Below are 15,808 nucleotides of genomic sequence, written 5' to 3'. Positions count from 1 at the left end.
GTTGTTTTTGAGTTATTAGCATTAAGTTTACAGTTTTTGTTACACCTTGCACCTCCTAGACTTATTCCAAGGGTTGTAACAGGTGCTCACACAATATTACTGTATTATGTGAGCACCTTGAAAATGTCTGATTTGCACAAAACTTTTCCATCTCTGTTTGTGGTATATAAAGTAAATTGATCTCAAACGTGCCAATAATGGCATTTTCCAGACGTCATTGTTATTCAGCTTGTAACATTTACCTTTTCTTTGAGTTTTTGGGTGACAGAAGAAAGATTTTGTATTTGGATAGTTTGATCTATTTTTCTAAAACCATCTCTTCAGGCCTAGCACTTTGAGTTCAAGGACATTTGGCTGGGTTTGATACGAGAGGATTTTCTAGTGTACAGTAAATAATTTCTTGTGCACATGAGAAACCTAATTTTAAATATTTTTTCACCAACGTCTCCTCAGGGACTCTGTACAATCTAATTATTTTCAAAGAAGAAGAGAAAAATCTTGAACACTTCCCTTTGCTGTTCCCAAAAAGTGATGGAATATTGTGTAAAATCCCCCTTTGTAAAACCATAAATGTAAGTATAAGCATTGGTCCAGATAGTGCAAAGCCAAAAATACAAACAAAAATCTGCAAGTTTGAAAAACACACTATTAAACTTTTTTGCACGTATAACGTGGCAACATGGCCATGACTTAAAAATGTGCCAGACAAAAATGAGGAAGTAATTTAATTTACTCCTAAATCAGTTACATTCTTCTTGTCTTTCCAGTTTACCACCAAATAAATGAAGATCTCGATAAAACATTTACACTTAAGGCAATCTGCGCTGAACCTGCCTCTCGCTCATTAGGTGGGCTGCTGAAAGGGCAGAGTTAGTGTCACCGTGGCTTCTCTGGGCTCCACCCGCCTTGGTCGGTTGATCATCTCACACTCGTTCTGTTGCACGTTCTCCTCGTTCATATGAGACACTTCCGTGGAGCCCGCTTCAAATCCAGGCCCGGTGGTGGCCACGTGAACCACGTGAACCTTATTTCTCCCATTTTTAATCAGAATGCAGCTGAAGACTTTCTTGAAGCCTTTGCGGAAGTGTTTGGACACCAGAGCGTACACGATGGGATTGACGCAAGAATTGGCATAGGCCATGCAGTGTGAGAGGAGCCTGAAGGCATACGTAGTCTGGTTGAAGGGGAAATCTCCATATAGGTAGCACAGTATCACCACATGGTACGGCAGCCAACAGATGCAGAAGAGTACAGTGACAATAATGATCATTTTGGTGACTTTGCGTTTGGCTCTTTTGGATTCTGACATGCCGTCTAGAGGGTCAACAGCTGTCCACAGGTACTTTATGGTTCTTGTGTATGAGAGGCTCACAATCAGCACAGGGATGACGTAGCCAAACAGGAAGGTGCATGTGTCCAACACCTTACGGTTCTGCTCCTCCCAGCCGGGGATGCACACAGTACTGTTGGCAAAATCAATCAGATCATAGTAGCTGAGGTATGGACCCGCAAAGACCAGGGACAGACCCCAGATAACCACCATGGCGACCACAGCATTGCATGGAGTTCTTAGCTCTCTGGAGCGCAGCGGGTAGCGAATGGCCAGGTATCTATAAAAACACAAGATTAAAATGTGTACTGAGCAGGAATTGGATTTATCATTCAGTATAAAATATACACATTTTACAAATTTTGTACACAAGTTAAACTGGGTTTCTTTTTCAGAAACAGATCCTGTCTAACTCTGAACCCTGAGGAACACCTTGTAACTGTGACTTTCCTTCCCTCCATTGATTACGGTGACATTATTTACATGAACGCTCCTACAAGAACCCTGCAGATGTTGGATGCTGCAGATGTTGGATGCTGCAGATGTTGGATGCTGTCTTTCATTGTGCGCTAAGATTCATAACTGGTTGTAACTACTGTTACGATATTTCTTATTTAGACTGGTCCTATGATTTTGATCTGCTCAGAGATGGGATTATAGTGAAATTATGACCCGGTTCTGACTGGGTTAAACTGGGCCAGCATCTCTCAAGAGGGTCTCCCTGGGATTTCAATATCAGTCAAATAGTTTAATCTGCTTGCCACATCACGTAGAAAGGCTTTGAAGCACCGTTTCATATTTTTCCCAACACGTCAGTCCACATAAGACCACACTTAGCCACGCCCCCTCATACAATGATAGGCTGAGCTCCCTTTCTGCGAAGGTGGAGTCTAGGACCCTATAAAGGAGTAATGAGACGAGACATCGGGGCTCTTCCGGGTCTGTGAACGCATCACAGTCCGGAGGATCCAGCGTTGTAAAACTGTAATCTTTTTCCTGCCTTTTTAAAAAAAATATATAATTGATAAAATTTAATTGAAGTTTCCTTTATTTATTGATAGTATGAGTTGCCACTTCTGAGAGAGATAGAACCAGAGGAAGTGGTGGGGGCTGGCTGAGGGTCCAGGGTCAGAGAGGAAGCCTGAGGCCCACAGCTAGCCGTAGCTAGCTGCAGTGACTGACGACCTGCAGTCAGCTCCCATAACACAACACTACCGTACCCACCACTGCACCCAGTATTCACTGGTTAACTGGTCACCATTAACTTCACACTGACTCTCCCACTGGTACATTTTCATCTTTAAATCACTTCTTGGTCTGCTGCCTTCATACATCTCCTCCTACATGTCTCTGTGTGAGTGCAGCTACAGCGTGCGCTCTCAGGACATCATTACCTGCAGTGTTCCCTCAGTGAGGACTGAACTAGACAAAAGGACCTTCTCCTACTCCGCTCCTGTTTCCTGGAATATCTTGTAAAAAGGTCTGAAGCTCTTGACCTTGACCTCTCTAAGTGGCTTCAAACATCAGATAAGTTCCTGCAGACATGTTCCTGTTTTTAGTTTTCTACACTGCCTTATGATCTAGCTGTTTTTTGTTACAATTTCATTTAAATATCATTTTATTTTCACTTGTTGTTCTCAAGTTGTGTGCATCTTTTATGATTGTCCATTGTTGTCATTAGGGATGAGGCCGATCCAATTCAGTATCCGTATCGGCCTTCGATACCAGCATAATTTACGTATCGGATTTTCCGATCCACCTGCCGATATTTCTGATCCATGATGCATGTTGGCTTCAAACTATAGAATGGATTTCCTGAACGGCGGCGTGTCTCATGAGCCCAGAGTAATAAGACCCGCCTCACATTCAGGAAGTCCAGTTCATAGTTTGCAGCCAGCTACAACCTGAGGGCTGAGTTAGCAGCACTGTGGCTAACAGCTAACCAACTTTTTATTGAAACATGTCCGCTGTGTGGAAGTATTTTACACTAGAAACATCACAAAACAAGACAGCATCGTGCAATGTCTGCAGAGCCATAGCGCCACATTAAACTGCGGTAAAGTTAGTTTTACGATGGACATTCGAGCTCCGTGGCTTCAGCGGGGCACTACTCTTTGGTCAAACCAAAAGAGGCGACTCGACACCGGCCAGCCGCGTCCAATCTGCCCCACTCAGTCTGCCCATCTCTGAGGAGGGACAGACTGAGTGTGGCTGCCCCAAATCAGGCTGCCTGCTTCGAATTGAACAAGAAGTAGACGTCGCTGAAACCACGGAGCTCAAATGTTTACAGAGAAGTTGCTAAACTTCATCATAATTAATGACCAACCACTATCTGTTGTAGAAAACGAAGGATTTCTCAGCTTGCTACTTGCAGTCAAAATATAGTTTACCCTCCAGGAGATATTCATCAGTACAGCAGTAGACATTCATAAAATACATGATTTGAAAATTATATTCATCCATCCATCCATCCATTTTCTTCCGCTTATCCGGGGTCAGGTAGCGGGGGTAGCAGCCTAAGTAGGGAGGCCCAGACTTCCCTCTCCCCAGCCACTTGGGTCAGCTCTTCTGGGGGAATCCCGAGGCGTTCCCAGGCCAGCTGAGAAATATAGTCCCTCCAGCGTGTCCTGGGTCTTCCTCTGGGCCTCCTTCCGGTGGGACGTGTCCGGAACACCTCACCAGGGAGGCGTCCAGAAGGCATCCTAAACAGATGCCCGAGCCACCTCAACTGGCTCCTCTCAACGTGGAGAAGCAGCGGCTCTACTCTGAGTCCCTCCCGGATGATCGAGCTTCTCACCCTGTTTCTAAGGGAGAGCCCAGACACCCTGCGGAGAAAACTCATTTCGGCCGCTTGTATCCGAGATCTCATTCTTTCGGTCACAACCCAAAGCTCATGACCATAGATGAGGGTAGGAACGTAGATCTATCGGTAAATTGAGAGCTTCACCTTTTGACTCAGCTCTCTCTTCACCACGACAGACCTGTACAGCGCTCGCTTCACTGCAGACGCTGCACCTATCCGCCTATCGATCTCACGCTCCATTTTTCCCTCATTCGTGAACAAGACCCCAAGATACTTGAACTCCTCCACTCGGGGTAGGACTTCCTCCCTGACCCGGAGAGGGCACTCTACCCTTTTCCGGCTCGAGACCATGGCCTCGGATTTGGAGGAACTGATCTTCATCCCGGCCGTGTCGCATTCGGCTGCGAACCCCTCTAGCGAAAGCTGTAGATCATGATTTGATGAAGCCAATAAGACCACATCATCTGCAAAAAGCAGAGAAGCAATCCTAAGGCCACCAAAATGGATCCCCTCAACACTTTGTCACTGATTCTGTTCATAACTTTTATGGACAGAATTTCTAGGCGCAGCCAAAGGCCAACCTTGGTGGAGTCCAACTCTCACCGGGAACAAGCCCCACTTACTGCCGGCGATGCAGACCAGGCTCTGACACCAGTCATACAGGGACCTAACAGCCCGTATCAAAGGGCCCGGTACCCCATACTCCCAGAGTACCCCCCACAAAGTCCCCCGAGGGACGTGGTCGAACACATTCTCTAAGTCCACAAGGCACATGTAGACTGGTTGGGCAAACTCCCACGCACCCCCCAGGACCCTGCTGAGAGTGTAGAGCTGGTCCAGTGTTCCACGGCCAGGACGAAAACCGCACTGCTCCTCCTGAATCCGAGGTTCGACTATCCGACGGACCCTCCTCTCCAGAACCCCCAAATAGACCTTACCAGGGAGGCTTAACAAAAACAGCTACATTATAAAGTGATGTAAAATACTAAAAACAGGAACATGTCTGTTGGTTTATGCCATGAATTTAGCAGATGTTTGAAGCCATTTAACATTTAATTTTATTTTATTCATTTATTCATTCATTTAAATGAAACAAAATAAAAAAATCATCAAAAAGAAAACATTGAATGAAAAGATTGCAGAAAGAAGAAAAAATTATCATATCTGCCCCTTATAAAATATAAAACTACTTTAAACAATCACTTAAATTAATCACTTTAATATCCATTTTAAAACTAGGAACAAAAAGAAACATGTTTTGTGTTAGCAGAATTTAATTCTAACTTTAAAACTTATCCAACATTAATAAAACTTACCTCAAGTTGCCTTTTTGGACATGCATGCATATATTTGTACAAATTGTACTTGAGAGGAGATTATTAGAGCCTCATATAAACTCAATGATGATCATGATATCGGAACTGGATCATATCGGCCGATACTCAGATCTAGGTATCGGGATCGGATTGGAAGTAAAAAAAGTGGATCGGTGCATCCCTAGTTGTCATCACTCTTTGTTTAAATCAGGTCTCTCTTGTAAATGAGTCCTCGAGGCTCAATGGGACTAACCTGTCTAAATAAAGGTTGAGTGTAAAAAAAGGAGAGAATCCTTTTTTAATGCCTAATAATAATAAAGTTTTACTATGGATAATTAGGAGGAAATTAGTTGTTTTATTTCCTCTTCATGTTAACAGCTCTGCTGGTAAATAAATCCCTTGCAGGCATTTTTAGTTTAATTTTAAGGAGGGGAATAAAAGAAGGTGAAAATGCACATTGAACTTTTTCTTCTTTTTGTTTAAGTTAAGATTTAACAGCATGCCATTTGAAATCTTGAAGCCTAACAACCTAATTTTAATCTCTAAATATACTCAGAATAACTCCTTGTGAACTAAGTGCTCCTGGACAGAGATCTGCAGCGTTTCAGCCTCTTTTCAGGTGAAGCAGCACATTCATGCTTTTTACATTTACAGAATACTTCAACCAGCTCTGCAGAAACAGAGAAGAAAGCCTCTGTTGTTTGAAATTTCCCTGAAATGGGGACAAAGTCACTTATGCTTGACATGAAAAGCACAAAGTCGACACTTTGAACGTACTTGTGTGCAGCCTCGGCAGTTCGGATGAGCAGCTTCACTATTTCTGGATGGATTTTGTTAGCAAATAACGAGTGAATGGCCTGAATTATCGCTGACATTATGGTTTGATGTTTTGATGGTTAAAAGCCGACTGACCGATTCACTCACCCAACCTGCTATATGTAACATATTTCTTCATGGAAACAAAAAGCAGGTCAAACGGTATTGTAAAGAGATTGAGTGGGAAATATTCATCCATCCATCCATTATCTTTACCCGCTTATTCCATTTTGGGTCAAGGGGGTCACCGGTGCCCATGTCCAGCAATCACTGTGCGAGGGGCGGGGGACACCCTGGACGGGTCTCCAGTCCATCACAGGGACACATAGAGACAAACGAGACAAACAACCATTCACTCTCTCACTCACACCTAGGGACAATTTAGAGTTACCAATCAGCCTAACATGCATGTTTTTGGTCTGTGGGAGGAAACCGGAGTACCCGGAGAAAACTCACGCATGCACGGAGAGAACATGCAAACTCCACCCAGAAAGGCCCCTGGACCGGGGTTTGAACCAGGGACCTGCTCGCTGAGAGGCAGTGGCTCTACCAGTTGCGCCACCGTGCTGCCCGTGTGGGAAATAGTTCAGATTTATTATTATCCTCCTGACTCGGGTGCTCTTGCTGTTTTCCAGGCAGATTAGGAAACTACAGGATAAACACAGTCTGTGTGAGCTGAGTCGGCTGCAGAGGGCAACTGCTCACCGACTGCCTGTTATTGACTGAGCTGATTATGTTACCTAACAACTGTAATGATGGCTTAGAGTCTACTCTGGGAGGGAAATCATATTTAGCCGAGGATAAAGTCTGATTATTCTCTATAATGTCCAGTAACAGCTTCAGTGTCTTTGTGGGGTCCTTTGAGTCGTTCAGTAATTCTGTTATGGCGCTCCTGTGGATTTCCCTGATTCTAGAACGATCTCCTCTTTATCAAAAATAGATATTAAGGCCTGAGTTATGGGGTTTTGTTAGGCGACTGTGCAGAAAACGAAACAGTGTTATGAGAAGAATTTGTAAATGTTCCTTGAAAATATTTTGTAGAGTGAAACTCTTATCTGAAGCCACCATCACAGACATCTACATCTCCAGATGCAGGAAGAGGGCCACCTGCATCATGAAGGACCACACTCACCCAGCACACACACTTTTTGTCCCGCTCCCCTCAGGAAGGAGGTTGAGGAGCATTAAGTGTAGAACCACTAGACTGAGGAACAGCTTCTACCCTGAGGCTGTTAGACTCATGAATCTCTAACCAGGAGAATCACTGTGATGCCACTTGGAATTGTGATATGTGCTGCTGATTATCCATGCTGCTGATTTCATGCTGCTGATCTCATGCTGCTGAATTCATTCGTACTCATCTACTCACACAGACAGTTTGTGCTGCTGATGTTCAGCGTATTGTTTGACATTATTAGTGTTTAGTGTGTTTCTTGGTTTATATCTTAGATCATTATTTACTGTTTCTTTTACACTTTTTATATTTTTGTTATTGTTGGATGTAACTGGGACCCTGCGTACATAATTTCGTTCCACCTCAAGTACTGCATGTGGTGATACAACAATAAAACCTGCTTGATCTTAACCAGTTTGTTGTGATGCTCAGCTGTTACGACGTAAACCAACAACAAGAAAACAAACCAAAAAAGAAATTGACCAAATTATTGTTGTAACAGAACACTGTGCCAAAACAAACATCAACATGGCTTCCATAATTTTCCCAATTGTGTTGTAAAATGTTTTAGTTTAATCTTAACGTTGACCTGTTTCTAATCAAAAAGTAACTATTTTAAATACTTGAATTCAGAAAAGAGTCACTGACATTCATAAAAACAGGTGATGTAACCCTATTAACTTCCATCCATCTATCATCTTCACCCACTTCTTCCTTTACGGGTCACGGGGGTCACTGATGTCCATGTCCAGCAGTCACTGTGCGAGAGGCAGGGGACGCCCTGCACAGGTCTCCAGTCCATCACAGGGACACAAAGAGACAAACAACCATTCACTCTCTCACTCACACCTAGGGACAATTTAGAGTTGGTTACCTGGACAAAACCCAAACGTGCACGGACAGAACATACAAACTCCACACTGAAGGGACCTCGGGTTGGGATTTGAGCTGGCAACCTTCTCGCTGAAAGGCAGCAGCTCTGCTAACTGATCCACCGTGCCACCCCATTACCTTCTATTATCCAAACTTGAATCCCTTATGTTCTGTTTTTGAGAGCTGCTAAAGTGATGCTCACCCTCCCGAGTTGTTAATCCAAGTATTTTTTTAAATCCTCAAATAACTAATCCAAACTAGACCTCTATTTTAAAAGATTATAAATAAATAAAAAAGGAAAAACTACTGAGTAATAATAATAAAAATAACACAGCAAGAAAATTATCTGCTGTTTTAGTTTTCAGTCCTGAAAACTTCTCATTAGTTAATATGGAGGGGTGGGACTTAAAAGTTGTACAATGGCTGGCCACTAGGGGGCGCTTGTTGTTTATTGCTTCAACTTCTCCCTTCTGGTCCTACCTCTAAATAAGTCAACATGTTTTAACGGTTAAAATACAATGGTGGAAAACTGCTGTAAAATCTATACCTTTCTTTTTAAGATGACAGTATTTTTTTTTTCAAATATGTTTTTCCTAAAATATGGAAACTTTGACAGAAGTTCTATTTCAGAGATTTTTTTCAAATCCTTCATAAAACGCATTTGTATTTTTAATGTTTACATTTGTCCCTGTGATGGACTTGCAACCTGTCCAGGGTGTCCCCCGCCCCTCGCACAGTGATTGCTGGACATGGACACCGGTGACCCCCCGTGACCCAAAATGGAAGAAGCGGGTAAAGATGATGGATGGATGGATGGATGTTTACACTCTAAAATGGAATAATTTTGAATGTTTGTGTGGCCCGAAAGAGAGTGCAAGATTATTTTTTGTTTCATGTGTGATTTACATGTTGTCATTGAAGGTGGTCATGTGTGCCCCTCCCTCTCTGCTGTGCTTCAGCTCTGCCTCCCTGCAGAGGAACTTGGACAGACCTGAATGAAGAAACCGTTGGTTACATACTGTAACCCCAGATTCTACGAGTATAGGCGCAGCCCTTTAAGGCTATCACTAGTGAATTTATCCCTTCGCGGGAAGGGCAGCACTGAAAACTTTAGTCCACGCCCACCTGCTGTGTGGGTTAGGGTCCATATAAATTATGGTGAGACCGGGTAATAGGCACCCAAATAGCTTTTTTTCTTCAGCCATTTAGAAACCAGTGATGCCCAGAGCTTAAAGGGCTGCTCCTATACTCGTAGAATCTGGGGTTACAGTACGTAACCAACGGTTCCATACGCAGGAGTGCACTGGAGAAATATCTCTGAGGAAAAAAAGGCTGAGATAGCAGACCTGCTGCTGTGAATAGGAACAACGGAGGTTACGAATTGTAACAGTGTAACGATGAACAAAGCAAGCCAACAGTTCCTCAGGATGAACCGGTTAATAACAATAAAATCAGCAGTCATGATCTTGTGACTGATAATAAATATCTCACACTGCGACTGCATGCAGGCAGGTGTGAGCACAAAAGTGAGGATCCATGAAACAAATAAAAATCATTCTGTCAGAACCCTGAGATCAGAATGGGTTATGGAGAAAGTAGAAACATCACGTAGATAAAACGAATAATTGAACATGGCGAAGACCAGGGAGCCGCCATACAAATATCCTCCACTGTCATCCCTCCATGCAGAGCCGTGGAGGATGAAAACCCTCTGGTGGAATGTGCTGAGATTCTTTGGAGGGTCCAGCCCAGATGAACTGTAAGCTTCAGAAATAGCCTCACACAACCAGTGTGAGAGTCGCTGGGTGGATAGAGGACGTCCTGAAGAGCTGTCCCAGTAATGCACAGACGCTGAAAGCAGCGCAATGCGGCCGTGTGCGCCACGTAACATGAAAATGCACGCACAGGACAGAGGAGGTGAGATGTTGCTTCCTCTTCAGAATTATGAGGAAGAGGATAAAACCCATCCAAGGTTATCACTCTCGATCTGAATGAACTTGTGATGCTTTTCAGAGCAAGTTTAAAACGCAGTATAGCTGAACTGCCGTCAGCTTGAATTCTGAGACATGAGGGAGCAACAGAAAGAGCAGCACTCACTCTCTTTGCCAATGTCAGAGCTAACAGCAGAGCTGTTTTTATGACAGAAATTTAAGTGAAACCTGATCTAAAGGCTCAAAAGGAGCTTTGATCAGAGTGTGCAGGACCATCATTAGGTCCCACCGTGAAGATAGTGGACATGACACAGGTCTGTGTCTCTGTACATCTTTCAGAAAACGCTTCATCAGCGGGTGGTTAAAAACTGTTTTGTCACCGAAACCCTCATGACAGGAAGAAATAGCTGCAGCACAAGTTTAAATTGTGCTGAACGCTAAATTTCTGTCCATCAGTTGCTGTAGAAATGACAGCACGCCACCTAGTGGACATGAGATGGCCTCCACGCCTTTCTCTGCGCACCTGCGCTGAAAAACTGTCCACTTGATGTGTACAGCATTGCGGTGGAAACGGCTCGTGTGCCCTGAAACATATGCACCACATCCTGTGGGAGGCTCATCTTTTTCTAAACTGATCAGTTCAGCGGCCAGACCCAAAGGTGCTGACCTATTGCTGGTTAAGTCCTGATCGCCCTTCCTGTCTGGAGGAGAGCCCCCCCCCCCACCCCCCCCCCACACACACACACACAGCAGTTTCCATAGCTGATCAGATATCAGTCGCTGCAGATTCGGGAACCACGGAGCGCTTATGCGCTCGGGAGCTACGAGGATGACTGACAATTCTTCCTCCCAGTCCTGGGTCCGTGATAGCAGCAGGACTGGAGGGAACACATAAAGGAGCATTTTTGACCATGGGCTGTGAGCGAAGACGTCCACTCCTAACAGTGGATCGTCTCGTGAGCTCAGTGAGAACCATAATTGACACTGGGAGTTCTCCCGTGTGGCGGACAGATCCACTGCTGCTCGGCCGAACCGGCTCCAAAAACCGAGAAATCAGCTCGGGATGGAGGCTCTAGTGTCTATGGCGGGGACTGCCCCTCGACATGATATCCGCTCGCCTGTTCAGGATGCTGGGAATGAACACTGCACTGATTGGGAGCTGGTCTTTGTGTGCCCAACACAACAGCTGTTTTGCGATGCGTAACAGTTGGGCTGAGCGCACACCTCCCTGATGGTTTATGTAAACTGTCGTCACTGTGTTGTCTGTGTGGATCAGAAAATGCTGATCCCGCAGCAGGGGGCAAAATGCTGAGTCACGTTTCAGACTGTGAAACATTCTAGTACATTTATGTGAAGACATGTGGTCCAGCCACTGTGCTCCCACTGCTTGGGACAGAAACAGTCCTCCCAACTTGACAGGAACATGTCTGTGAAAAACTGAGACATGTGACATAGGCCTGCTGATGGGAACTCCCTCTGACAGAACGAGGGGGTTTCCCCAGTGTTTCAGATCGGTTCTCACGGAGGGGGGCACAAAGATAATCTGCCTCTTCTGGCGCACAGGATCTATGCACAGGTGGGCGAACCATCTCTGAAGGCGTCTCATGTGAAGTAGGCCCAGCGGAACCACGATGTGGGCCGCTGACACCGTCTCAAGAGTTGCATGACAGGCAGAACTGTCACTACGCTGCTGGGTTTGACACAGCGGAACTGAACTTATAGAGCTTCTGCTCTCGGCTGTGATAAACGGGCTCTCATTGTAGTTTAGTTTAGCTCCACTCCCAGATAAACAATCATCTGGGATGAACTCTTCCCAGTTTATAGAAAACCCAGGTTTAGCAGGTGTAACACTAGCATTTGGTCTGCGCAGCTGCTTTCTGCCTGGACTGGTCTAATAAAAGCAGATCGTCCAGATAAAAAAGAATTCTCATTCCTGCCATGTGTAATGGCTGCAGAGCCGTCTCCACAAATTTTGAGAAGGTGCGTGGGGTGAGGGAATAACCGAACGGTAGCCTGTTGTACTGATACGGAATCCCCTGGAGGAGAAAAATGCAGGAATTTCCTGTGTTTCAGAAGGATGGAAATGTGAAATTATGCACCCTTCAGATCTATGGAGGTGAACCAGTCGTTCTGGTGAAGTTCTCCAGCAACTGTTTGTCAGCATGTAGAATTGTCTCTCCATGATCAAATTGTTGAACATGGACAGGTTGAGAATGGATCTCATCCCTCCGGTTGTTTTCAGAACCAGGAAGTAGTGGGAGGAAAAAAGACCCCGTATTTTCCTCTCCGTTGGGAACTCTGGAAATCATGTTTTTCATCAGAAATTCCTGAACTTCTGACTGGAGAGACGAGCTCTGTTCTGGAGAAGACAGGGCCATCTCTATAATTTCTCTTAACGGTGGGGGTTGAAAACACCTTTCGGTAAAACCCTCCACTCTGGAGATGGAGGCGAAGGTGGAGACTGATGTCTTCAGCTTGCCGGGCCCAGCTGCCCTCGTTCCAGTGTGATGTCACAGCTGGACAGCGAGGCCAGATGGGGTCAGAGCGACAAGCCAGGGCGGAGCCAACCTTGCCACCAGATCATCCAATCAGGGCGAAGGGAGGCGAGGGACAGAAATTCCGTTGTGTTAACATCCTCCTGGATTATGCTGGGCAGCTCCGAGAGGAGGGCGCAGACGGCTGGGAGCGGTGTGGTCGCCGACGTGGGAAGATCGAGTGGCTGAGCATCCGCTCGGCCGCTCGTCTTCCGTCACTACGTTCTCCAGGAGGGAGGGGGCAGCTCAGCATCACCTTTCTTGGAGGAGTCATTCGATTCACTGCGTGAATCTCCGTCACAGAAGGCGGTGGTGTCGTCCCGCCACAGAAAAAAACACTCAGCGGAGCTGCTGCCAACAACGCCTTTTTTCAAGGGAATCATCCGATTCACCGCAAGAAAAAAACACTTTAGAAAAGGTGGTGGCGTTGTCCAGCGAGTAGCGGCCCTCCACGGAAAAACATTCAGTGGGGCTGCTGCTAACATCGCCTTTTTCGAGGAAATCATTCGATTACCACGAGGAAAAAACACGTTAGAAAAGGCGATGGCATTGTCCAACGGGTAGCGGCTCGCCACAGAAAAGCACTCCTCGGCACTTACCTTGAACAAGGCTGCTCATCTGCTTCAACTTGGGGAGGAAGAGCTCACCAGGATGGCAGGAGGTTGGCGTGACGGAGACCCAGGCATCCTTAGCAAAGGTCGTGCTGGTCAAAGCTGGACAACTTTTTCCTTCTTCGTTCTTCTGACAGTGCTAGCTAGCTGGCTGAAGAAAAAATGGGAGCCGATTACCCGGGCTCACCGTAATTTATACGGACTGGGGATGAGGCCCACACAGTAGGTGGGCGCGGACCAAAGTTTTCAGTGCTGCGCACGAAGGGATAAACCCACTATCGATAGTCTTAAAGGGCGAAGCCTATACGAAATAGAACTTGCAGTTTACAATTTGAGACTTTTGCTGCTTTTTTACCCTCACAGATATTTCTCCTTTCACTGAGTATATCAAATAGTTTTTATTTGAACTCAAGTTCTGCTAAAAGGTATCATAATTTCATAATTATTTATCATAATTTCTTTAATGTTTAATATTAGTATTTTTTTACATGAAATTCCCTTTCCACTTACAGGTACTTGAATTTAAAAAGGCTTTTTAATTTTACTGGAACACAGCTTCTTCTTCTTTTATTTAAACAACATAAATTATCAGAACCTTTATTAATTTATTATTTTTCAACATTTTTAAGCAGAAGCCTTGATGACATGGACCAGCAGGGGAGAGGATCTTCATCCAAATCCCATCTGATCACCTAATGATGAAGATGATTACTGAATGTCTCTTTTTTTATGATCCACCACAACTTTTCATGTCTCAAAATGTTTGCTTAAAATTACAGATAGTATTTTTCCACTTTCTTCTGCCTCCTTTGGAAACTAGCCCAAATGTTTTAACTGAACCAGAAAAATCCTCCTGTGTAAATTTCTACATTTGAAACACTGATGCTGTGCGTTTTAACAAATCTTAACAACTTCTTCTGTGTAGTTTTAGTCATTCATAGATTCAGCTGATTCAAGCAATGGCTGCTATGGCCTTTGACTTTAAAAACTTTTATTCTTTTCAAAATATTAAACATCATTTAGACATACTTTTCCATGAAAAAACACATTTTTAGCTTCTTCCATTGTTATTTAAATCCGTTTCACCTTACCTTCATTTTTTTTTTTTTTGCTTTCTTATGCTGCTTTTAGTTTTTAACTATTATTCAGCCAAAGATCTGAGCTACCATTTTTCTGCTTTCAACTTTTAACAAGCGTTTACCTAATTTTAGCTTCCAGCTACTGTTTCAGCTTCCATTTGCAAGATGTAGATTTTAGCTAGTATTTTCCAAAGTTAAGCTAGCGTTTTGCTAGTTTTAGCTTTTAGCAAGCATTTTGCTGCTTTATGGTACCCCTATGCTACTTTTATTTTTTTTAGCTAAAATAATTTTTAGCTAACACTTTTTGAATTTTACTTTTAGCATCTAGCTTTGCTACTTTTAGTTTTAAATTAGCATTTTTGCTACATTTATCTTCTTTTATCTTTCAGCTAGAATGTTCTGCTCCACTACAGAGTTGTTCCTTTACACCTCAGGGCCACTGTAGATTTGAGTTCTTTAAGGGTTTTCTTTCAGCTCTTAGGGTCCTTCTTCTTTCAGCTTTAACAAGTCAGTTTTAGCTTCATCTACACTCAGTATTTCAAAATGTGTTTTCTCAGAAAATGCAGTTTCTCCTGATTATTTAATTAGTTCTTTACAAACACAATCAGGAGACACATTGATGGACTCATTGGTTAATTGCATTGCTCAAACTGAACCTTTGTGAAGTCACACAATTAAAAACAGGCTCTAAAAGATGAAAAAAAAACATGTAAGCATTTTAAAAGACTAATATACTGTACTTCATTAAAAATATTCTCAAATCTCTCTGGAAATTCCAAGTAAAAACATCCTACCTGTCCACAGAAACGGCAGCCAGTGTGAAGCTGCTGGCGTACATGGTGAGGTTGATGAAGAAGTGAACCACTTTGCACATGAACGAGCCGAACACCCAGCCCTCCAGGGAGTAGATGGTGGCTTGGAAAGGAACGCAGAAGATGATAAAGAAGAAGTCAGCCACGCTCAGGTTGAGGATGAACAGGTTGGTGGTGTTGTATCCGACCTGACCGCTCCGCAGCAGCACAGCCAGAACCAGGCTGTTGCCGATGGTGCCAAGCAGGAAGATGAGAGAGAAGACCACCGACACGATCACGCTGGTGGGGTTCAGCTGGTAGCTCTCAGACACATTCCCCTGCCCTCCTGCTCTGCTGAAATCCTCAAAATCAGACATTTTGTGCATCTGGAATAAAAAGAAACATCTGTGTCAAAGAAACGTGGACAGCTTGGAACCAAAATGATGTGAAATTTCATGGAATAGTGTGAATTCTCAACAAATTAAGATTAAAATATGTGTCGAGGACACACACACATATACATACATACACACATATCAACACACTGAAT

The 15,808-nt window shown here is 44.1% G+C and overlaps 1 protein-coding gene across 1 annotated transcript; it reads right to left on the bottom strand.

Annotated features, from left to right (window-relative positions):
• Positions 1 to 844: 844 nt before the first annotated feature.
• galr2b (galanin receptor 2b) lies at positions 845 to 15,635 on the bottom strand. The gene is made up of 2 exons (XM_037688776.1): positions 15,262 to 15,635; positions 845 to 1,610 (listed from the first exon to the last, which is right to left on the bottom strand). Exons 1-2 carry the CDS (start codon positions 15,633 to 15,635, stop codon positions 845 to 847), a joined length of 1,140 nt encoding a protein of 379 aa, XP_037544704.1.
• Positions 15,636 to 15,808: the final 173 nt, after the last annotated feature.

The sequence above is a fragment of the Nematolebias whitei genome, chromosome 15, assembly GCF_014905685.2.
Source record: "Nematolebias whitei isolate Nwh7 chromosome 15, NemWhi1, whole genome shotgun sequence".
Classification (NCBI taxonomy): Eukaryota; Metazoa; Chordata; class Actinopteri; order Cyprinodontiformes; family Rivulidae; genus Nematolebias; species Nematolebias whitei.
Note: the sequence above shows the minus strand (reverse complement) of the source record. Positions and strands in the feature narration are given on the sequence as shown.

What these genes read in the sequence shown, in the direction of transcription:
- galr2b (XM_037688776.1), bottom strand. Translation starts at nt 15,635, where the DNA reads ATGTCTGATTTTGAGGATTTCAGCAGAGCAGGAGGGCAGGGGAATGTG. An exon ending in GCTGCCGTTTCTGTGGACAG is followed by an intron (nt 1,611 to 15,261) that starts GTAGGATGTTTT and finishes GTGTTTTTATAG; the next exon opens with ATACCTGGCCATTCGCTACC.